This window comes from Otolemur garnettii, unplaced genomic scaffold, assembly GCF_000181295.1.
Source record: "Otolemur garnettii isolate 467f Iridium unplaced genomic scaffold, OtoGar3 scaffold00001, whole genome shotgun sequence".
NCBI lineage: Eukaryota > Metazoa > Chordata > Mammalia > Primates > Galagidae > Otolemur > Otolemur garnettii.
Window position 1 is genome coordinate 10,058,018 of NW_003852396.1, and position 24,373 is coordinate 10,082,390.

A 24,373-nucleotide genomic window follows, 5' to 3' on the forward strand; every position below is an offset into this window, starting at 1 on the left:
GTGTATTAATCTAAATATACTTATAAAGCTGAAAATTGAGTTGTTTTGAAGCCCTGGGCATCAAAGCAGTAAGTTTACTCTGAAGAAAAAACCACCACCACCTAACCCACAACTACTTTAATATAAGGTACTATGTAATTTAGAGAACTGTGAAGTTGAGACCATTCAGATGCCCTCCTTTTAGACTTAAGACATTTCTGCAACTAATGACATACCTACCAAGATTTTTAACCAAGGTGAACTGTCGCAGGGGTGTTCAACCTGTGGCCCATGGACTACACATGGATTATGTGAGAATTGCTTTGTTTATCTGTGGTGTTGGATATTATAAAAATTATGCACAGACCTTTTTTTGGTTCTTCAAATTTCATTGTTGTGTGTGTATTTAATGTATGACTCAAGACAACTCTTCTTCCTCCACTGTGGAACAGAGAAGAAAAAAGGTTAGACACCCCTGATTGAATTGAATATGAGTTTCTTTTCTACATAAAGATCAATGAGGGTGTGACTCAAGATTTTAAAGACATAGGAGGTCACATTTTTTAAAGAAAGTTGACAAAACATTAGCTCTACATAAGTTAACCCTAATCTTTCAAATGTTAGCTTAGCCCACAATGAAATCTTTCCAACTGTACTCCTCAAGCATTGGCATGTCATGTTCAAGCCATCCAGACTTGTCAAATGAATTGTCCATATATCACCTATAAATAGAGTTAGTGAAGATCAGTTGGGATATTTTTGGCAAAGAAGCATTTTTAGTTAGTAAGGTTCTGGCCTAAGTTTGTGTTTCTTATTTATGTTAACATTAAAAATAAAAAGGAAGAATGTTGCATTCTTAAGAACATTTATTAAGAATGACTAAATTTTGAAATCTTTTTTCGACAGGCTATATCAATCAGTGAAAATTCTATATTCTTTTGGGATTTTTGTGACCTATTCAATTCAGTTCTATGTTCCTGCAGAGATTATTATCCCTGTAATTACATCTAAATTTCATGCTAAATGGAAGCAAATTGGCGAATTTGGAATAAGGTCCTTCTTGGTCAGTATTACTTGTAAGTATCATTGTATATTTATATCCTAATAATTTTTTAGCACTGAATTTCTTTTTTAAAACAATAGTTACATAAAGAATGTTTTTCAGTATTTTAGAAACAGTTATATTTACCCATCTTGGATACTTTCTGGGTTAAAATTCTGTTTTTTTACTACTACATAAGAAAAAAACAATCAAGACCCTATCACACTTACTTAATCTTATTACTTTGAAAATGATATTAGTGGTGATTAAAATCAGATGTACAAGGGACCCCTGACATTGTTGATAAAACATTTCATTTTGGTTCTAGTTTCTCTTAGATTTTTATTTCTACTAACTTTTGTATATTTAGCAGTTTAATTCTCTATGACTACCTCCAAGAGTGGGTTTTATTTTATTTTTGTTGGTCTTCAATAATTTCAATGGCTTATTTTCTTTTAAAATATTATTTGAAGGAGTATATATAATCTTATTAAGGTTTCACATCATAAAATGCTTTCTCAAGGTAGCATTAATAATGGACACTTATGGAGAGGGAGCCTGAGCTGGTATAATATGAAGAGTGTGTGTTTTGGAGTCACACAGACCTGGGGATTCAAGCTCCAGCTCACCACTTATTTGTTATTGTCTTTAGGCAAGTTGCATACTATCATTGAGCCCCTCTTTCCTCAACTATGAAATGAAAATAAATCATCTTTATGGCATTTTTGTAGGATTTAAAAGTAATAAGCTGGAAGTTATGATTATTGTTGTCACCATTATTATAACACTAATATAAAGATGACTGCATCACTGAACTAACCTGGTATTACCTAGAATGATACCAGGGACCAGATTACTAGTGACCTGGAGAAAAAGCAGCTTTGGAAATTTAGTGTGTAAGATATTAATAACCATCTCAGTATGGATATTTTCACATTTCTACCTATCCATGAGCATGGTATGTTTTTCCATTTTGTTTTGAGACAATGTCACGGTGTTACAGCTCACAAAGTTCAAGGTTGGACAATGGGAGAAGTAGAAATTTTGGGCAACTCTGTCAGTTACATTGAGTAGCTTGAAATAGAGCTTATGCCTATTTTTAAAGAATATGTGTATTACATTTTGTTTGAAAATCTGGAAAAAGATAAAACTTATTTTTAAAGTAATTATTTAAATGAATTGTATCACTAATAAGGGAAATCTGAGGAATGAAATCCATAAACCCATAACTCTATTTAATTTTTTAAAATTTCAGAATATTAAATGGGCAGAAATGTTTTTGGTTACATGGATTGCTTTGGTAGTGTTTGAGTGGTGGCTGTGAATATGTCCTCATCCAGATCATGTTCACTATACCTGTTAGGGAGGTTTTCACCTCCCCTCTTTCCCATCCTTCCCCTCTTGCTTGATTTCCCTCTGTGCATGTGTGCTCATCACTTAGTTCCAAGTACATGCAGTGTTTGTTTTTCCATTCTTTAGATACTTCACTCAAGGTGTTTGTCTCCAGTTTCATCCAAATTATTGCAAAAGGCATTAATTCATCTTTTTTATGGCTGAGTAGTGCTCCATAGTATGTGTTTACCACATTTTGTTAATCATGGACACTTGGGTTGATTTTACATCTTTGCATTTGTGAGTTTTACTATAATGAACATTCAAGTACAGGTGTCTTTTGGATAAAATGATTTCCTTTTCTTTGGGTAGTTGCCAAGTAGTGGGATTGATGGATTGAATAGTAGGTCTGCTTCTATTAATAGTTCTTTGAGGAGTCTCCATACTGTTTTCCATAGAGGCTGTACTAATTCACAGTTCCCCAACAGTAGATAAGTGTTTCTTTTTCTCTGCATCCATGGATATGCCTGTTGTTTTTAGACTTTTTAATAAGAGCTGTTCTAATAGGGGTAAGAAGATGATATATCACTGTGGTTTTAATTTGTATTTCTCCAAATATTAGTGATGTTGAACATTTTTTCCTATGTTGGTTGGCCATTTGTCTATCTTGTTTTAAGAAGCTTCTGTTCATGTATTTTGCCCACCTCAATGGGGTTGTTTTGTGTTTTCCTTGCTAATTTGTTTGAGTTCTTTGTAGATTCTAGATAATAGCCCTTTATCAGATGTGTACTTTGGGAATATTTTCTCCCATTCTGTAGGTTGTCTGTTTGCTCTGTTAATTATTTCTTAAGCTGTGCAGAAGTTTTTTAATTTAATCAGGTCCCATTTGTTTATTTTTACTGTTGCTATTATTGCTTTTGGGGTTTAGTCAGAAACTTTGCCTAGGCTGGTATATTATGGTTTCATGCCTTACATTTAAATCTTTTATCCATCTTGAATTAATGTTTGGGAGTGGCAAGCGATATGGATCCTGTTTCATTCTGCATGTGGCTATCCAATTTCCACAGCACCATTTATTGAATGGGGCTTCTCTCCCCAGTGTATATTGTTCTCTGCTTTGTCAAAAATCAGTTGGTTGTACATAGATGGTTTTATATGTGGGTTCTCTGTTCTGTTCCATTGATCTATATCTCAATTATCGTACTAATACCGTGCTGTTTTGGTGGTACTAAAGGCTTATAGTACAGTGTGAAGTCTGGTAATGTGACACCTCCAGATTTGTTCTTTTTGCTTAAGTTTGTTTTGGCTATTGGGGTTCATTTCTGGTTCCAGATGAAACATAGAATTTTTTTTTCCCAAGGTTTATGCACTATGGCTTTGGTAACTTGATGTGGATTACATCCGATTTATAAAGCACTTTGGGTAGTATGGACATTTTCACATTTCTACCTATCCATGAGCATGGTATGTTTTTCCATTTTGTTTTGAGACAATGCCATGGTGTGACAGCTTACAACAACCTCAGGCTCTTAGGTTTAAGCGATTCTTTTGCCTCAGCCTCCCAAGTAGCTGGGACTACAGGTGTCTGCCACAGTGCCTGGCTAATTTTTTGTTGCAGTTGTCATTGTTGTTTAGCTGGCCCAGGCTGGGCTTGAACCCACCGGCCTTGGTGCATGTGAGGGCTGAGCCTTTTCCACTTGCTTGTTACCTTCTTTGATTTCTTTACTCAGAGTTACATAGTTCTCCTTGTAGAGATCGTTCACCTCCTTGGTTATTGGGTTTTCTTTGTAATGATTGTGAATAGTATTCAGTCTTTGATTTGACTCTTGGCTTGATTGTTATTGGTATATAGGAATGGTACTGATTTGGGTACATTGATTTTGTCACCTAAGACTTAGCTGAATTTATTTATTAATTCCAAGAGTCTCTTGGTGGAGTCTCTGGGTTTCCTTGGTCACATCATCAGCAAAAAGTAAATAGTCTGATCTCCTCTTTCCTCATTTGGATACCTTTATTTTCCTTTCTCTTGCCTAATTGCTCTGGCTAGCACTGTGGACTAGAAGTGGTAATAGTGGGCACCCTTGTCTTGTTCTAGTTCTTAGGGGAAATGCTTTCAACTTTTCCTCATCCGTTTGATTTTGGTTGTGGGTTTGTCATATATGACTTTTATGATTTTGAGGTATATTCCTTCTATGCCTTGTTGTTGAGAGTTTTTGTCATAAAAGGGTAATGGATTTTGTCAGATGCCTTTCTTCATCTATTCAGATGACCATGGTCTTTGTTTCTGTTTCTGTTTATGTGGTGAATCACATGTACTGATTTATATGTTGTGAACCATTCTTGCATTCCTAGAATGAACTGCACTCAGTCCTGGGGGATTTGTTTCATGTGCTGTTGAATTCAGTTTGCTAGTATTTTATTTAGGATTTTTGCATCTACATTTTTAAGTGATTTGGTCTATCATTTTCTTATTTTGTTATGTCCTTTTTTGGCTTTGGTATCAAGGTTATACTGGCTTCATGGAATGAGTTCGGAAGAATTCCTACCTTTTTGATATTATGGAATAATTTCTGCAGTATGGATACCAGCTCTTCTTTGTACATCTGATAGATTTTAGCTGTGAATCCATCTGGTTCAGGACATTTTTTCTTTTTTGAAAGTTTTTTTTTTTTTATTACTACTTTAATCTTACTGCTTCTTATTGGTCTGTTCAGTTCTGTTTCTTTCTGATTGAGTCTTGGGAAGTTATATGTTTCCAGGAATTTGTCCATTTCCTCTAGGTTTTTGAGGTTATATTTGTAGAGATTTTTGTATTATTTGTAGATGATACTTTGTATTTCTGTAGTATCACTTTTTATATCTCCTTTTTAATTTCTGATTGAGCTTATTTAGGTCCTTTCTCTTCTATCCTTGGTTAATCTAACAGGTCTATCAATTTTGTTTACCTTTTCAAAGAACTAACTTTTTGTTTTGTTGATCTTTTGTATCTTGTTGTTGTTGTTGTGCTTTTGTTTAATTCTACCCTGGCCTTAGTTATTTCTTTTCTTTTGCTGTCTCTGGGTCTGGTTTACTCTTCCTTTTCTAGGTCCTGGAGGTGTGTAATTAGATCATTAATTTGTAATCTTTCTTTTTGATATGGGCATTTAAGGCTTGGAATTTCCCCCTTAGGACTTCTTTTGCTGAATTTTATATATTTGGATAGCTTGTGTCACTATCACACAATTTGTCATTGAGTTCCAAGAATCTTTTGATTTCCATCTTAATTTCATCATTAATCCAATAATCATTCAGCAGCAGGTTATTTAATTTCCATGACTTTATGTATAGTTGAGTGTTTCTCTTGGAGTTGATTTCTAGTTTTATTCCACTGTGGTTGAGAAGATACATGGCATGAGTTCTGTGTTTCTTGAGAAATGTTTTATGGCCTAAGATATGATCAGTCTTGGAAAATATTCCGTGTGCTGATAAGAAGAATGTATGTTCAGTTGTTTTGGGGTAGAATATTATGTAAATGTCTATTAGGCCCATTTATTCTAGAGTCCCATTTGAGTCCATTGTTTTCTTCTTTTCTGCTTGGATGATCTGCCTATTTCTTTTCAGTGGGATATTGAAGTCCCTGGCAGTTTTGATGCTGCCATTTATCTCATTACTTGGATCTAGTAGAATTTGCTTCATGAATTGGTGCTTTCCTGTGTTAGGTGCATAAATATTTAGGTTTGTCATATATTTCTGTTTAATTGTTCTTTTTATCATTATGGTGACCATGTTTTTCTTTCTTTACTCTGGTTGATTTAAAGTCAATTTTTTTCTGATATGAAAATGGCTATACCTGCTTTCTTTTGGTTTCCATTTGTGTGGAGTGTTTTTTTGAGACAGAGTCTTACTTTATTGTCCTTGGTAGAGTGCTGTGGCATCACGGCTCACAGCAATCTCCAACTCCTGAGCTTAGGTGATTCTCTTGCCTCAGCCTCCCAAGTAGCTGGGACTACAGGCGCCCACCACAACACCTGGCTATTTTTCTTGTTGCAGTTTGTCAGGGACCAGGTTTGAACCCACCACCCTTGGTATATGTGGCCAGTGCCCCACTCACTGAGCCACAGGCGCCACCCTGTGTGGAGTGTTTTTTTCTATCCCTTCACTTTGAATCTGTGGGTTAAATATTCCTGTAGCCTACAGATATGTGGCTTATATTTTTCTTATCCATTCAGCCAGCCTATGACTCTTGGGCATTCAAACTACTCATGTTGGTTGATAGAATTTATATGTAGGATGCTGTTCTGTTCATTATGTTGGGTATGGTATATTGCTTTGTTTATCCTCTCATGCTATTGTTTTAAATGAGTTATGAGCTTTAGCTTTGGGGTGGTTTTACACTGGTAGGTGTCTACTATGCTGATCCATGTGTAATACAGTTCTGAGTATTTCCTGTAGGGCAGGTCTTGTCCTGATGGATTGCCTCAGTGTTTGTGTGTCTAAAAATGTCTTTAGTTTTCCTTTACATATGAAACTTAGTTTTGCAGGATACACAATTCTAGGCTTGCAGTTATTCTGTTTAAAGATGAGGCCCTAATCCCTTCTGGTTTGTAAGGTCTCCATGAGAAATCTGCGAGTAGCCTGATGGGTTTTCCATTGTAAGTTACTTGATATTTTCACTTAAATGGCTCTCAGGAATTCCTTCTTTGTCAAAGCTGATTACTGTATGTCTTGGTGATTGCCTCTTTGTAATGAAGCTCCTAGATGTTTGTTGAACTTCTTGCACCTAGATGTCTGAATTTCTAGCAAGACCAGGAAGTTTTCCTCAATTATTCCCTCAAATAGATTTTCCAGCCCCAGTATGTTTTCTTCTTCAACCTCAGAGATGCCTATGATTCTTATATTTGGCTGTTTTACATAATCCTATACTTCTCATAGGATTTGTTTCTTCCTCTTGATTCTTTGTTCTTTATTTTTGACTGACCAGATTAATTTGAAAAAGTTGTCTTCAAGCTCTGAAATTGTTTATTCTGTCCAAACTCGTCTATTCTTGAAGCTTTCCATTGTATTTTGTATTAAGTGAATTTTTCATTTCCAATTCAACTTTTTTTATTATGTCTATCTCTTTAGAAAATTTTTCATTTATTTCTGAAGTTGCTTTTCTGGTTTCTTTGAGTTGGTTTCCTGTTTTTCTGGGATTTCACTGAGCTTCCTTACAATCCATATTTGGAATTCTTTATCTATTATTTAAGTATTTTCATTTTGGTTGTGATCCATTGCATGAGCTGGTGTGGCCATTTGGGGATATATTTTTCTTACTTCCAGAGTTCTTATGCTGATTCCTTCTCATTTGGAGTAGCTGTTGCTTCTCATTTTTGGATTTGCTTTTGTTTAGATGGGCTGCCTCCACTCATAAGGTTGAGTTTTTAACATACTTTGGGTAAGAACGTGTTTGGCTTTGTTTGTAGGTGCTTTGATGAGGTGTAGGTTCTGGATGGATACCTTGGCTATGGATATCTTTTAGTGTGGTATTTTCATGATTGCTAGTTGTTTGTAGACTGTAGCAGTGATGAGCTATGTGTGGGGGCAGATTCCCTGACCCACTTGGATGAGAGAGGATGTAAGTCTTTGAGATCCTTTTTCTGTTTCTAGCCCTGTGGTCTTCTTAACTGTGTGAATTATATTGGCATGCCTGTTTAATCTCTGAGACAGCTGGTGGTGCTTGTGGGTGAGAATCAACCACACTCCTATATGACTGAGTCAGTAAATGTTAAGAGTTGTGCAAACTTACTTCCCTCCAGTAGGTGCCAATTTCTGGAAAGAACCAGTTGGATTGTTGTTTTTAGAACCTGTGACTGGCTCTTGCTCCTCAGAAGAAGCACTCAAATGTCCTAGGAGGTAGGTGGGGCTCTGGAACTTTGAAATGACTCCTTATGCTCCACCACAGGAGAGGTAGGTAGGAGTTAGGTGATCCTGCCTTCAGGCTCCACCAAGTGGGTAAGGTTAACTGTTTTGCCAGTAGTTGATGGGCAGTCCGCAGGTTGCAGGGCAAAGCTGCCAGGGAGGGGATGAAGGGCCCCACTCAGAAGTCAGCTTGGTGGGGAGGAGCTCTTTGAGAATCACAAGCTGGCTATCAGGAGCGGGTTTGCTCTTCTCCACCATCCGTTGTCCTGTGGTCTTTTTGTGGCACATGCTGGTAGGCAGGAGCTCAAACTAGCTGAACTCTCTAGCAAAGGCACTGTGGGCTGGGAATTGACCTGTCCAGGATCCCGCCGTGGGCTGAGAGAGCAGCTTTCCTATGGGGGGAGGGTTCTCTGTAAGTGCGCTGTGGCTGGGACCTATGTGAAACTCTTTTCAGTTTTGCCCATATGGGCACACTTGCCTTCCAAGATTCGTTCACAAATATCCCCTCCATGCTCCTGAGCAATGCGACTGAGTTCTAGGGGCATAGGATCTGGCCTATGTGTCTGTCCCTGGGTCTCTGAGAGTCAGTCCCTGACTGTGCCGGGTAAGAGCATTCTGGTCCCGAGTTGTCTAAGGTCTGTTCAAGCTGATTTGATGTCCCTCCACAGCAGGTGTGCTCTGCTTTGATGGAGAAGCCATGTGAGCAGCACCTGGGAGGGCCTGAGAACTAGGAGCTCAGAGTCGGAGCACCCCTTAGTCCACTGCAGGTCTTTCAGAGGAAAGGTTTGAGCCCCACTCTCTGTGAAAGCCCTGGTATGATGGGAGCACCAGGAAGGGGGACGTAGCCACTTTTGAGAGCCCTGGCTCAATCGTCTCTCTTTGCAACCAACAGGCAGGGGAGGGGAAGGGTGAGAAAAAAGTCTTAATGGAGGAAATCTAACACTTCTCTGTCCATCTCTCCAAAGGCAGCCCACCAGGAATCTCCAAGCTCTGGGGTCACAGAGATCCCCTGAGACCGTCTAGCCCCTATGGCTCCCATAGTCTGGGTCAGAGTTGGGAAATGTTTATGTGAATGAACAAGACGAAAACAAAAGATCTGAAGCTCTTTGGGAAGGACAGTGGCAAACAGTGTGTGGAGAAGTGGTGTGGTTGCTGCTATCTTGCTCAGGTTACGCAAGGTGATCCTAGGGGTGCTGGCAGCCTGGTGGTATGTCCCTAGGAAGCTCCCAGTTCACTGGTGGCAGCAGCTTTTGGGCTGGTGAGGGTAGAAGGCTCTCCAGCAGCTTGGGAGCCTGCTGATTGCCAGAGATGTGACAGAGGAAGAAACAAACCATCCACCTACCCTTTTTGCTGGACTCCAATCCTCTTGGTTGATCTTGGCCAATATTTTCCTCCTTGCTGTGCTCTGCAGCTTCTTCCTGTGGGATCTCTGCTGGGTTCTGGCACTTTCTCTTGAGAATTACACCATTCTGTGTTTGTTTGTTTGTTTTTCCTTTTCATCTATACTTTTTCCTTCTTTCTGAGATGATCTGGTAACTGATGTCTCTGGCCAGCTATTTTGAAAACCTCCTTAAGCTAATATTCTTGATGACTAATGAAATATGCAGTAGGAAAAAGTTATTTTAAAACATTTTGAAATATTTTTTATACATTGCTTTTATTGACATTTTGATAGCTGGGCTAAATAAAAAGACTAATTTTTATAAAAGTCCTTTTATCAATAGATATAAGATAGTTCTATTCTGAAGTACATAACCTTTCAAAATCAGTAACTAAAATTCAGTTAAAGGAGCTTGAGGGTAATTTTAAAAGGGGTCCAGGATTTTATATAATTTCATCCATTTCTGCACACTGGCTGGCATTGTTATATGGGAGTGATGTATCTGCTGAGGCACAGACCACACCACACATATTCTGCCATGTATTTGTTCCTGGATGCCAGGGACTTTTCCTCAAGAGCTGAGGCCATATCATAGAAAACTGCAGCCTTTCCTTGTGGCTGTTTTCTTTTCATTAAAAGTGGTTAAGGCTACTCAACCCTATATGAGGGTTATGGTTACAGCACTATGCTTTGGACAAAGAAAACAATAGTCACACAATATTCCCTTCTCCTTCCTTGGGACACATCATTGGACACTAACTTCATTTGAGTCTTTGACACATATCCCTCCTAAAAGTCAACTGGTGTTCATGGCAGGACTGTTTTTTATTCTGTTCTACGAAGCACTTGAAAAGATTTTTGGGCATGCTCTTTGCTGGTAGATGTGTGGACAGGACCTTGTAATGTTTGTAGAGCAGGCTGTGCAGTGCTAGCAATATAGGTATAGGCTCAGCTGGATTTGAAATGAAAATTATTGAGTCTTCAATGAATCAGAATTAATCCTTTCCAAGTACTGAATACAAGTTTGTTGTATTGGTCTTTAAAGTCGTGGGCTTATCAGCTTGGATTATGTTGGTTATATCTGAATATTCATTTGAGTCATCATTTCAAAATATCTTTTTAGTAGAACTCAAATGCTTTAGAAAATGAGTCAGTCTCTTTGTATGTGTTCCTTGTAAGCACTGACGTGATATATAGCCAAACCCACCGTAGACATAAGTATCTTTTATTTTATAGCAAATCTGTACTATGAGCTGTCAAATTTTGAAATACAATGAACAAGGAGTCCAGTGTTTTGTTTCCATGTATGGATTAAATCTGTAAAAATATATTAAATATTTATTGCTATTATTATTAAACTTGTTGATCCTTACACTGTTTTTAATTTTGAAAGCCCTTGACTTGTAGAGTATTCTTTCTGTTTTTAATAGTCTATGACTACTGGTACCACAGCTCATAAATACTTAGTATTTTGTAGAATGTTAGAGAAAACGCACTAAAATGTTTAAGTTAGCTGCCTCTGCAGATGAAAAAAATGCCATTCTCTGTCCTATTATGTGTTAGAGTCAGTGGGTATGTGGACAGTGCCATTAACTATTTGTGTAGTTAAAATGAATGTGATAGGTTATTTTCCACTCTTTTGTTTTTGATGTTGCATTATCTGTGTTTTGTTTTGTACTCCGATATATCTGCTTTTACCCTTCATGTGCAAATAGTAAACTTAAAATAGGCTTTTATTTTAATACTAGGTAGGGAATTTTATGTCTTTTTTTTTTTTTTTGAGACGGAGCCTCAAGCTATCCCCCTGGGTAGAGTGCCATGGCATCACGCTCACAGCAACCTCCAACTCCTGGGCTCAAGCGAGTCTCCTGTCTCAGCCTCCCAAGTAGTAGCTGGGACCACAGGCGCCCGCCACAACGCCTGGCCATTTTTTGGTTGCAGCCATCATTGTTGTTTGGTGGGCCCGGGCTGGGGATTCGAACCCACCACCTTAGGTGTATGTGGCTGGCGCCTTAGCCGCTTGAGCCACAGGCGCTGAGCCGGAATTTTATGTCTTAAAATAAGTTTTTTTTCCCTAAAATACTCTTTGAGAAATACTGAATAGGCGTAATTAGTACTTAAAAGTACATAATAGCTGTTTGTAGGTAGCTGTTTTAGGGCAACTTATTTATAATAATTCTATAGTTAATATTTGTAATGAATAAAACTATCTTTATCTTAAATTATTCTTTTATTTATTATTTTTACCTATCTGAGTTTTTATGTGTTAGGTTTGGCTGAGGTATGTAGACTTGCCATCTTTGTCTACTAATATTAGCAAATAACATATTTCAAGCCATTTTTACTAGCAAAGTCGATTGATTATATAATGTTAAAGTATGGCTTTATCTAATTGAAATGATAGTTCGTGATTTAAAGTATTTGATAGATGAAAGTATAGTCTATCCTGAGTGCTGTGGTGGTCTCCACATGGCTTTCTGACAGCATTTTTTTTTTTTTTTATTTACTAGGGACACCTTGGATTATTAGAAAGCATTAAATGAGGAAAAATAGATTCCAAATTGAAAGTCTCTTCACGTGGCAGGGTTTTTGTCATGTTTGTCTGGCCTTACTTGTAGACTGCTTTAAAAGTTGCTAAGGCACGTCTCTGCAGAATAGTTCTGTTGGGTGAATATGCTGTAGTTCCCTAGAGAGCAGTGCTAAAAGGATATGACCAGCACTTACTAAATGGAGCGTCTACTTTATAAAGCACTTCTACCGTACAGGTGCTACTTCCTCAGAGTTACTTTATTTAAGGGTTGTAGCACTTCAGTCCTGTAGGTGTGTGGCCAGGTTTGTAATTTCAGAACAGTTGTCAGGGCTTTTGCTTTCATAATAATTTGAATAGAACATGGTGAGTAGTAACTTCTGGGTCCATGAGAAACATAGTGAGAATTCAGTTCCAAATTGATCCCACATCTTCCTAGAAAAGACTGAGAGCCACACTTGGGTTTAGCTGTCATGTCCACTACTATTCTCTTCCAGTCTTGGGAGTCCTTATCTTCCTTTGTCTTTCTTGAACTTGACACTTTTGAAGTGTCAGTAATTTTATAGTATTTCTTTTAATTTGAGTTTTTCTTATGGTTTCTCATGATTAGATTGAAGTTAAGCATTTTTAACAATCCTATAGGAGTGGTGCTGTGATATCAGTGGTTTCAGTGTCTGTTGGTGATGTTACCTTTACTCAGTTGGCTAAGGTGGTCTCTGACATATTTCTCCACTGTGAAGCTACTGTTTTCTCTTTTATAATTAATAAGTATCTTGTGGGCAGATACTTTGGGGTTATGCAAATGTCCTGATCTCATCCAGTTTTTGCCAATTAATTTGCCATCCTTCATTGACTCTGCCTGCCCAGTGATTTTGTGGTGTTTGCCTAATAATGATTTTCTCTCCATTGATCCTTCTATTTGGATCAATTGGAATTCAACTCCAAGGAATACCTGTATCCTTTCTCTCCCACTTAATCATAGCACACTACTCTGTTATTTTGTGCATTATTGAGCTGTGTGGTGTGATAGGCAGAGTAATGCTTTGCAGATAAATTACCTATATTACTTTGCCCAGAATTTCAGCAAAAAAATGGAAGTCATTTACATATGAAACTTCATTGACAACTGTAAGTCCAGGAAATTCACTCAACTGTTTTGGTTTCTTTTTTTTCTCTTCTTAGCTCAGAACAAAGCATGGCAGATTTCTTTCCACAAGCAATAATTTAGGAGTCCTTATAGTATTCATGTAAGTGTTTAGGAGTCCTTATTGTATTCATTTTAAATAAGAAAAATATCTTTTCATTTTCTAGGTGCTGGAGCGATTCTTATTCCTCGTTTAGACATCGTGATTTCCTTTGTTGGAGCTGTGAGCAGCAGCACTTTGGCCCTGATTTTGCCACCTTTGGTTGAAATTCTTACATTTTCTAAGGAACATTACAATATATGGATGGTCTTGAAAAATATTTCTATAGCATTCACTGGAGTTGTTGGTTTCTTATTAGGTACATATATAACTGTTGAAGAAATTCTTTATCCATCTCCCAGAGTCACAGCTGGTACTCCACAAAGTCCCTCTCTAAATTTGAGTTCAACATGCTTAACATCTGGTTTGAAATAGAAGCATAATTATAGTCTTCTACTTTTGTCTCAATTCTGAAAATGCTTAAAGTAAGAACTAGTAAAATGCATTGTCAAATGCTTAAAAATAGAACCAAACTCTATTTTCTTTTGCCACAATATTAATATTTTGGCAGTAATTGCAATTCTTTACCAGTAGTGGTAAACTATAACAGATCCTTGGTTTTAAGAGTTAGCAATAATTTCAGAAAATTAAGTTTTACAAATTTAAAAGAATCAAAACTAAAATGTAAAAAAGAATAAAAATACTTATAATATTATTTATCTTAAGAAGACATGCTTTAAGCAAGATTTCTCTTTTATCCCCATGCTTACTCTTTTGCTACTCGGTTGAGAACAGGATTTCAACAATAAGAGAATTAAATAAGTTCATATGTAACTGAAGTCTTTCCCAGACCACCCCAGTGCATGCCAAAGTACACTTTTGTATAATATACAAAAACTCAATTATGTTTTTATTAGCCAAATCCTAATGATTAGCCCCTGGAAGTATAGAAAATTCCCATTAACTATAATGCAGGCTTCAGAAAATTTCAAAAACGAGAATTCCTTTTACATGATACTATAATGGTAGTTGATCTTCATAATAATAATCAGGAGGCACTGTGCCAGATTCTGACTTAGTATGTCAGTAAAACTTGAAACGGGACTTTAACAATTATCCAATACAACTCCCTTGTTTTTTTTCTGGAAGAACTAGAGGGCCAGAAAGGTTAAGTAACTTGGTCAAGACCATTCAACCTTAAGTTGAAGAGAACCTGATCTTCTGACTCGCACACCAGGATTTTTTATTTCTCACATAATGTCCAAGAAAAAGAATAAATTATGTTCAGTTTAATATTGATGTTTTGTCTCTTTAATTGTATTTTAATACTTTGAAAGTGGGTACAAGATCTTTGAATAGGATATGTGATCTGAGCAGAAACTCAGGGAAGCCTACCTTACGGCCATGTAAATTGCAGACGTCAGCAAGGGGAAGAAGCAATATTCTGTTTAAACCAACTGGAGACGACTTGCTGGCATAACTGCTGGTTGGTAGAAGGGGCCTAGCTACAATATTTGTGGTTTGAGCTCTTTTTGTTGTTTCTTACCTTTCCTGAATTTTGTAGGTACCATATTCTTTAATGGCATAAAATAAATACCTTACAAAACATAGGATTTATGGATTCTTTCTAGGCCGATGGCTTTCCTTATTATAGCCTTTTATTGATCTGAATTGGTGGGATAAAGAACTATAAAAGCATTCATCTTAGTAAAGTTGAGATAGTAGTAAAGTGTCTGCTAAATATTGAGACACTCCTGCCTTCTTCCAGAGAAATACCTTCTATTATTCCTTATTTTTCAAGCCTAGTTATTAACCAAAATAAAAGAATCTCAATCTAACAGGGAAGATGAAAATTATCAAGTTTAAAACATTAAGAATATAATTATCTTCTGGTTTTCTTTAATTCATACTTTTAAACACTTTTTAATCAGGCCAGTGCTCCTCTTATTTGTAATACAAGATGTCATCAAAATCACTGTAGTGTATATATTCTCTACTTTTATATGTAAATGTTAACTTAGTTCAAGTATTTTTTGCTTACATTGTTAACTGGTCATCAAGTACAATCCTAAAGATATATCAGAAGCTTTATTTTGATATAAATTCATAAGAATCAAAACTTTTTTAAACATTTGCATTAAGTATCACCAATAATGTTTGTGATACTTTTCTATCAGTCCCTTACGCTGGGCTTCAGTCATACTAAGAGGATGTAGAGGAAGTTGTAGGAAAAGTACTCTTCACTGAAACTAATGTTATATAATCTTGAATCTAAGAATAAATTAGATATTTAAAAAATGTATAACTTTGTATAAAATGAGTTAAAATCATTACTTAGGAGAAAACAGAATGAGGATTTCATCAGCTGTCTTCAGAAGATAGTATTTCTTGTCTCTGTGTGATTGTGTTTTTATACTTTTATTTTTTATTTTCCATATAGAATTCATCAAATGCAATGAAATTTAAATAGTTGGTCGTAGCAATAAATAATTTTTAAAATTCAGCAGAAGCACATATTGAGCATATTATCAACGAGTCTTTCTTATAATAAGAATACCAAACCCACATTCAGGACCAAATTCACAAAACTGCCAGTACTTTGAATACGAGAAGTTGAAATGAAGAAACAGAAACTAAAAATGGAGAAAGTAATTTCAATTCTTAACAAGAAACACTGTTTTAGATGAAAAGTGTAAATGTACTTTTATTTAAGAATATTTGATGATATATTTTATTTGCAAATTAATTAGTGGGTAATATTTTTTTCTCTGAAAATTTAGTTTTAATGTATCATAGAATTTTCTAAACATTTTTGGAGAAGATATTTTGATTTATCAGCTACTGCTTTTATTTGGGGCACCTCTGGGAGAAATGAGAGTGATTCACCTGTCCAGTTTTGTATCTAATCTCTTTCGGATCATCACATTATGGCTAAAATGATTTCAGCATCTTATTTGCCACCACAGTGAAGAACTCTTCTCTGAAAGATAGTTTCCTGAAAGCCTTTCTACTACTGGGGTGGGAAGAAGAACGCTTTATTTACCTCTGATGAGTTATGTTCTTAATTATTGTTTTCCTTCTCCCAAGAGTTTCAGCACTATCTGACTTAACTGGTCAAAACTCTGGTTCTCAGACTTTTTTTTTTTTTTAGTCAGAAGATCGTCTTTTCCACAGGGCTAGATTTCTTCCCTATTAAAGAAACACAAAGTAGGGCTTTTTTTGTGACCAGTTTAGATGCTGTTGCCAAATGAAAACTAGTAGGGTATTACACATCAAATGCCAAATTATGTTTTAATTGTAGCTTCACTGGACTCTCCTTTATTAAAACCATTTCTGCCTCTAATCTAGATGATGCACTTAGATAATGTTATTGTTTTATGACAATGTGCTTGTGAATTTCCTAACAGTGTCTAATCTTAGTAGTTTCATAATATGTATAGCTACATAAAACTCTTTAACTGCAGAGTACTATAAAATTTTATTTGAAATATTAATTAAAGTTATATATTAGTGCCATTTGTAGCTGCAGGAAAGCACAGGTGATACTATAGCTTACCTGTGATGTCTCTTCACCACAGATTTCAGTATATCATCTGAGTAATGCTTATTTGTTGACAGAATATACCCAAATTAAGTGTTGATACATCATAGAGTTAATGGAAATGAGTGAAATTATTTAAATAACACCAAAGGCTCAATATTATCTGTTGAGAATAAAATAATCTGGTAAAAATATAAACCATTGACAATGTAAAAAGGTGACTCTATTTGATTTTTTTGGCTGTCTAGTCTCATTATAAGAAAATTTGAGAAACTTTTATCTAAAACATATAGCAGGATACTTCCTAACATTATATCACTGGCTAAAATTGAATTGGCAGTATTGTAGTTAATCTTACTTATACCATTGGTACTTACTGGGCTAAACACCATTCTGAAACTGGTTGGTTTTTAAATAGCAGATAAGAAAACATGTTTAAGAAATGGCTGGAAATGCTACTGATTGCCTTACAATAAGAGAAATTGAAATCATAAAACACTCTAATTCTTAAAGTTTCATATTAAAATGATCTAATTCCTATATGCACATGTGCAGACACAGACACAAGCACAATGTAATCCACATGAACCAGGCACTAATACTCATTTACTATTTAAACTGGACCTCAAAAAATGTTGTGTTAACAAGGTTACTTTAAAAAATATTCCATTAGGGTTTTCTTGATAACAAATAGGAAAATACATATTTATACCTTGAAAAAAATTAGGATGTAGATTTTTCTGTTTTTCAAAATAATTTTGTTAGTTTGAATGAAAACTAAATATCATTGCACTAGAGTCGATTCTTATTTTTCTTTATAACAGAATATGAAAAAATGTGTCTTAAAGTATTGTGACTTTCATGAATTTTCAATAAAATATTATTTTGCTTGCAATTGTCTTTTTTTTTTTTATAAATTTTTCTTTTACAAGGTTAAATGACATTGACAAATATCATAAGCTGAAAATGGCACACGGTGATATTCTATCATAACATTTTAATTCTTTGACATGTTGGAAGTTGATATTATGTACCTCAAAGATCTAAGAGCAGGAGTTGATTTAAAAGGAAAAGACACACTTAAAACCATGACCTGAATGTCCAACTGAGTGAATGCAAAATGAGCTGTCTGCAAATGCTGCATCCGTGATTTAATTTACCACTTTCTTAAGGTCAAGAATATGTACCAGTCATTTTGTTTGCATTCCAAAAATTGGAATAAGACTTTTGGAAAGCATCATGCCAACCCCATATCAAGGACCGTAAAGATATTCATGCCTTTACGGTAGTTAGGAATTCTACACTAGTGAACTTAACATAAGGACATGTCATCATTCATATCAGAGAAGACACTTGGCCTAAAGGTGTATCTACAACATTGTTTTAATGCTGAAAAAATAAGAAACAATACAATGTCCAGTAAAAAGGAGATTATAACTTGAATAAAATGAAGATTAGATAACTGTACAAAAGTTATACTGTGGACTAACCGGGAAAGAAGAGTTACACAAAAGTAACTTTAATTGATGCTCATCAAATGGGCAAACCAGCAGCTTTCTAACTGATGCTGCATAGTACACACATAGAAAGTGTGTGATGACTTCACTGTTGTAAGGTTAAAAGCAATTTTGAAGTTAAATATGTATGTATATATATAATATATATGTAATTATATATATATATGTTTGGACAATTAAGTTTGTGAATTGCTGAATGTCACTACGTCATCTTTGACGTATACCCTGGGGGAAGTTATGTGCTGATGCCAATGCCTAGTCCACTCTTTAAAGCAATTTTGGAACTCTTCTTTGGAATGCCCATCAGAGCCGTCATCATAATACACACAAAAATGTAACAATAAGGAACATCATTTACCACCTCACACCACCATAAACACACCTATGAGACACTGATGTACCAAGGTTATGAAAACTTACTGAGTTGTTTGTACAGTGCTGCCAGGGTAAGTGCACAGTGGCGTTCACAAACTTAATTGTCAGTTCTTATGATGACGGCTCTGATGGTCATTCCAGGAAAAGAGTTCCAAAATTGCTTTGAAGCGTGGACTAGGCTCTGGTGTCAGTGCGCAGCTTCCTGTGGGAGTCCCTTTAAGGTGATGTTAATACTCAGCAGCGAGGTATGGAGCACTTTTTCTAGGATTAGGGATGGTCAGCACTTTTCAGGTGTTTTTGGCCATTTGTCATCTTCAAAGAAGTTTCCGGTCAAGTCTCTTGCCCGCTTATAAATGGGGTTATTTCCTCTTTTCTAGTTGACTACTTTGAGTTCTCTGTAGATTCTAGTCATCAGCCCTTTGTCAGGTTCAACGCATGCAAACATCTCCTCCCACTCCGAAGGCTGGCTGCTTGCTTTAGCTATGGTGCCCTTGGCTGTGCAGAAGCTTTTTATCTTGATCATGTCCCATGTATTTATTTTTGCTGTTGCTGCAATTGCCAGTGGGTCGTCTTCATAAAATTTTTTCCCAGGCCAATTTTGTCAAGTGTTTCCCCTACACTGTCTTCTAGAATTTTTATTGTTTCATGTGTTAAATTTAAATCTTTTATCCAGAAAGAGTCAATTTTTATCAATGGTAAGAGGTGTGGATTCAATTTCAGTCTTCTGCATGTGGCTAATTAGTTCTCCCAGAACCATTTTTAAAATAGGGATCCTTTCCCCCAGTGCATACTTTTGTTTGGTTTATCAAAGATCAGATGGCGATATGTGGTTGGGTTGATCTCTAGGGTCTCTATTTCATTCCATTGATCTTATGTCTGTATTTTTGTGCCAGTACCATGCAGTACACAACTGCATCTTGATGACTGAAGCTGACAGAAAAAAAATTATCCTAATGGTGTATAAGTCATGACAGTGGACCCCCTACAATCTCAGCAGCTGAACATAATAAACGTTCATTTCTTGCCCATCTCACTGTTTGCTGTACATGAACCATTCTCCACCTGGGGAAACAGCGATCCTGGGCCTTTGCATCTGTGTCACTGACGCACTAAATGCAGGGCCTCCAGGGTCACCATACACGAGGAAGGAAAAGCATAGGCAATCTTGTGTGGGTTTGGGGGCCAAGTCTAGACGAGAAGTACATCACTTCCTCCTACATCCTCTCACCTAGAGCCTAGTCACACAGCCCTGTGTTACTAATTCCAAGAGAGACTGGGAAATAGAGAATGGGTGCCCAGGAGGAGAAAACGGGATTGGTAAATATCTAGCAAGTCTCAGGTGGAGATGATAAAAAAAAAATTTACATTAAAAAACAATTATAGTATTGGTTAAGATCCAAAAACCATGTGAATTTTTAAAAGAAAACACAATCCTTCAAGGAAATTTTGAGCTTAAGGACTGTAGTTTGAGTTATGCTATAGACCATGGAGAAACTACGTTTGCACTCTGCCATCCTAAGAGGTGTCTTTTGTTTGAGAAGTTAGTAGCTATGGCCTTAGACTGAGCTATGCACACATTTTTATTTTCATCTTAGTGATCAACCCCAGAGCCAGGATAGGGTATACAAGTAGCACCCTTAGAATAAAATTTCTTTCCTTTCCTTTCACCATTTGCTTCATGAAGACAACTGGCTCATAGGTGCTAATATTATTAGCACTATGGTCTGAGCCAAGCAGCCTCAGCTTGGAACCTAAAATGAGATAATATTTGAGGACTAATTTTTATTATAAAAATGGTGAAAGAAAATCCTGTCCTTCATGGCAACATGAATAGGACTGAAAGACATCATGGTAAGCGAAATAACTGTATGTTCTCATTTATATGTGGAAGCTAAAAAGACTTGCTCTTATGGAAGTAAAAAATAGGGCAGCGGATATTAGAGGCTAGAAAGGGTAGGAGGAAGTGGGGGAGAGATTTGTCATATAGGATACAAAATCACAGCTAGATGGAAGGAATAATTTCTGGTGGTCTATACTCCTGTAAGATGACTATAATTAACAGTGATACATCAGAGGACATTGAATTGTTCTTGACACAAAAGAAAAGACAAATGTTTGAGATGGTAGCACACTAATTACCCAGATCCAATAACTATACATTATATGTTTCAAAACATCTCTATGTGCCTCACAAGTATGTCTAATTATTATTTGGCAATTCAAAGGATTCTTAAAAGGTGAAAGAAATCCAGCACTTTCAGCTTTTAACATTCAAAAAAGAAAGGAGAAACATTGGCAATAGTGAGGAATATGAAATGATGTTTCCCATGGGTTTCGATTCTCAAATTTGTGTGCACTTTTTCTCTTCAACCCTTGTCAGAATTAAGCAAGCATTATACAAAGAATTCAGCCACTGAAATAAATGCAAACATCATTTCTGAGGATAGAAAGGTGTCAATAAACATTTGGTGAATGAGGAACAGATGTAAATAACAATACTGGAGTACCACTGGCTTCTGAAAGTAACCCTCTATCTAGATAATCATAGTGCAGTAAAAAGAGAAAGTCGCCAATCAAGCTTGTTGTCTCTACACTTAAGGAGCCTTCATTTCCTGGAATTGCAATAGCATTAAATATTTAATTATGTAAAGAAATAGTGATGCTAAGGTCCATGTTTTTAAGTAACAGGCATTGTTAATATAATATTGAATAAAAACTTCTGGACATAGTAGGTAAAATTAAAGGCAACCAAACATTTATAATAGGGTGAAGACCCCTCCAAATCACAGGTCAAGTCCTGGTCTTTTGTGCTTGTTCCCACCAACTGCTGCATCAGCTTAGTTATCCATTCACAACTTACAGATCTGCATATGAGAGATAACTGCATGATCATTTTAGTTCACCTCAGTTATGCTCCCTTATTTCTGGAGGGTTCCACTCTCAGCCTCTGGCTTTTCAACTGGAGAGTGGAGACGATCTTAATGTGACACTCCTTCTCTGTGGGAGCACAGAGAGGCACCAGCAGAAGGCTCTGGCAGCCCTTAAGCTTCTCCCACCAGTGTCTCCCCTCCAAGGCGTTGCCTCCCTTGGCAGCCTAAGCAGAATGTTGTCTAACCCCTCTTTTGTATCTTGCTTGTTAATCGTATCCTGCTTCCTTGCTTCTCTGTTAGTTTCTACTAATGGAGGTCCAATGCAGAGAATAAAATAAGAGAGAATTATTCCAGTTATTCCCGACAGCCATTGAGCCCGTGGGAGTGGAGAGTTGCTGCCCAAGCATCGAGGTCTCTACAGGTCTTTCATGAGGTTTGGCAAAACCCAAGGACACTTTTGTGAAAGCCAGCCAACTCAAAATAATTAAGAAAAAAAATTGTCTAAAGTTTATGAAGACATTCAATATTTTCCTTCTTCTTTTGGATTCAGAGAAACATTTAAAAAAAAAAAACAAAACTTCCACTACCAACTTCAAATTTGACCTTATGGAGCAATGAGAATGGTAATTTATTCCTTAGATAATTCATAAGGATCATTATCTATTATATGATATCTTATTGCTCTCTTTTAATGGAGTGGCACTACTGCAGATAATAAACTATAAAAACAGTTATGAGGCACTTATTATGTGTGAAGCAGAGGAGGCAGTAAAACTATCCCCATTTACAAAAGAGAAAACTGAGGTGCAAACAGGTTAGGTAGTATGCCCAAGGAGACCAGCTAGGAAGTGGTGAAGCCAGGATGGAAATCCAGGTCCAACCAACACTAACCCCCATGCTCTTAACCAACATATTACTTATTATACTTGATTGCTTCTCTGTGCAAGGCAAAGAGATGACACTGAACAGTTCAGCACCAAATTAATGATCAGCATATGGCATTATTTAACTTTAACGATAATAGCTCTTGGCATTTTTCAAAAGTCAGACCACGAGGTAGGTGATTATGTGAATACTTCCAGGATGTTCTAGTCTCCTTAAAAATGTCAGGAGACAGAAGAAAGGAGACAAGTTCAAATTGGAGCAGGTCAGATGTAAAAAAGAATTTCCCCAAAGTGTAGTAAGTATGGAAATGTTTTACCCAGAGATGGAGAATGTTATCTTGAGATGTATGCAAGAGGTTTAAAGATTTCAGCCCAGAGCAAGATGAATTGATTAAATTACTTCTGAAAAATCTGTAAGGATTTTCATTATTAAGGAAATTCTGAACCAAAATTCAGATCCTTGAAAAAGATGTCTAAAATCTCTCTCATTATCATAAAGAGAAGAGCAAAAAATCCCAAATCTCTCTGAATGTAAAAATTATTTGGACAATTTAGATTTTGAAAATATAACATTGTTAATTAAGATCTTCAAAGAAGGGTAAAAAGTCACTTAATAATGAGAATTTAAATGTGAATTCAATATGGCTGCCACATTTTGTGTATAATGTGTGTGTGTGTACAGACATCAGTAAAGTTCCTCGAATGTATATACATTAGAACCTCATAGTTGACCACCTCCCTACATTGACCACCACCTTAAGTTGACCTAATTTTCATAGATGGGACATGCGCCACATGTGCACATCAGTAGAGTAGGCCAGGTTCCTTATTTTGTCCATGTCTGTGTGTTAACCAATGTGTTACAGTCCCTGGGATGGTTGAGTTACAGAGGTTCTGCTGTATAGGGAGGGTGCCAAAAATGTGTGCACATTTAAAGAAAGAAAAAACTATTAAAATTATAATATTCAAATTACTCAAGAAAAAAGTGTAATTTTAGTATTATAATTTTGATTCAGTTTTTTCATTTCTTAAAATGTGTATACTTTTTTGGCACCTTCTGTATGTTAATAAAATGGTAAAATTCAAAAATATAAATTTAATGATTCATTGAGTCACATGTTCAGAGACATAAAAGAAAATCAAACGGTATTCCAATTTTGCATTATGAATACAAAAAACTTACAACAGTAGCATAAAGAACATAATATAGTTTCTAAAGTACCAATCCAGTGGATTTAACACAATTCAACTTCACAGACTTCAGGGAAGCATCTGCTAAGTGTTATTGCTGATTTTAAGCACTGGGCTTTCATCTCAGGACAGTGGATTCAGCACACATTTGCCTCTCCTCTTTCATGAGACCTCTTTGAAAGAACAACAGAAATAGCAAAGGGAATAAATACATTATGGCAAACAGAACTGCAGGAGAATCCATCAGCAAATAAAAATTCTCAAATATGATATGCCATTGAAAGTATGTAATATGAAAAGAAAGTATGTATATATGAAATAGAGCAGGAAGAAGGTACAACTTACAGAAAGTGAGCTTTGAAGGACTGCTCTGGGAATGGAATGGGAGCCAATGTGTTCAGTAGGACCGTGGGACTGAGCCCCATGACTACAGGTACAAGTTGGAAGTGAGAGAAGAACAAAGATAGGGAGATGAATCATAGGTCTCTCTGTAGAAAAGTCATGACCATTCACCCCACACCCCAATTATAAAAAGTGAGCTGTATTTAAAAAGTAACACCACTCCTTCACAGATTCTTAAAAAAAAAAAAAAAAAAAAAACAGAAGCAGAGGGAGTATGTCCCAACTTAATGCTATGATGCAAACACCAAATAATTAAAACCAAAGACATCAT

General features: G+C 36.3%; 1 protein-coding gene across 1 annotated transcript in view; it reads left to right on the forward strand.

Annotated features, from left to right (window-relative positions):
• The window catches only part of SLC36A4 (solute carrier family 36 member 4), a 37,853-nt gene extending 24,077 nt beyond the window's left edge, over window positions 1–13,776 (forward strand). The window contains exons 9-10 of the mRNA XM_012801478.1: window positions 886–1,055; window positions 13,450–13,776. Of these exons, the coding sequence (XP_012656932.1) occupies window positions 886–1,055; window positions 13,450–13,757 (478 nt within the window). The 3' untranslated portion in view covers window positions 13,758–13,776. The remainder of the gene's footprint in view (window positions 1–885; window positions 1,056–13,449) is intronic.
• The last annotated feature ends 10,597 nt before the right edge of the window (window positions 13,777–24,373 follow it).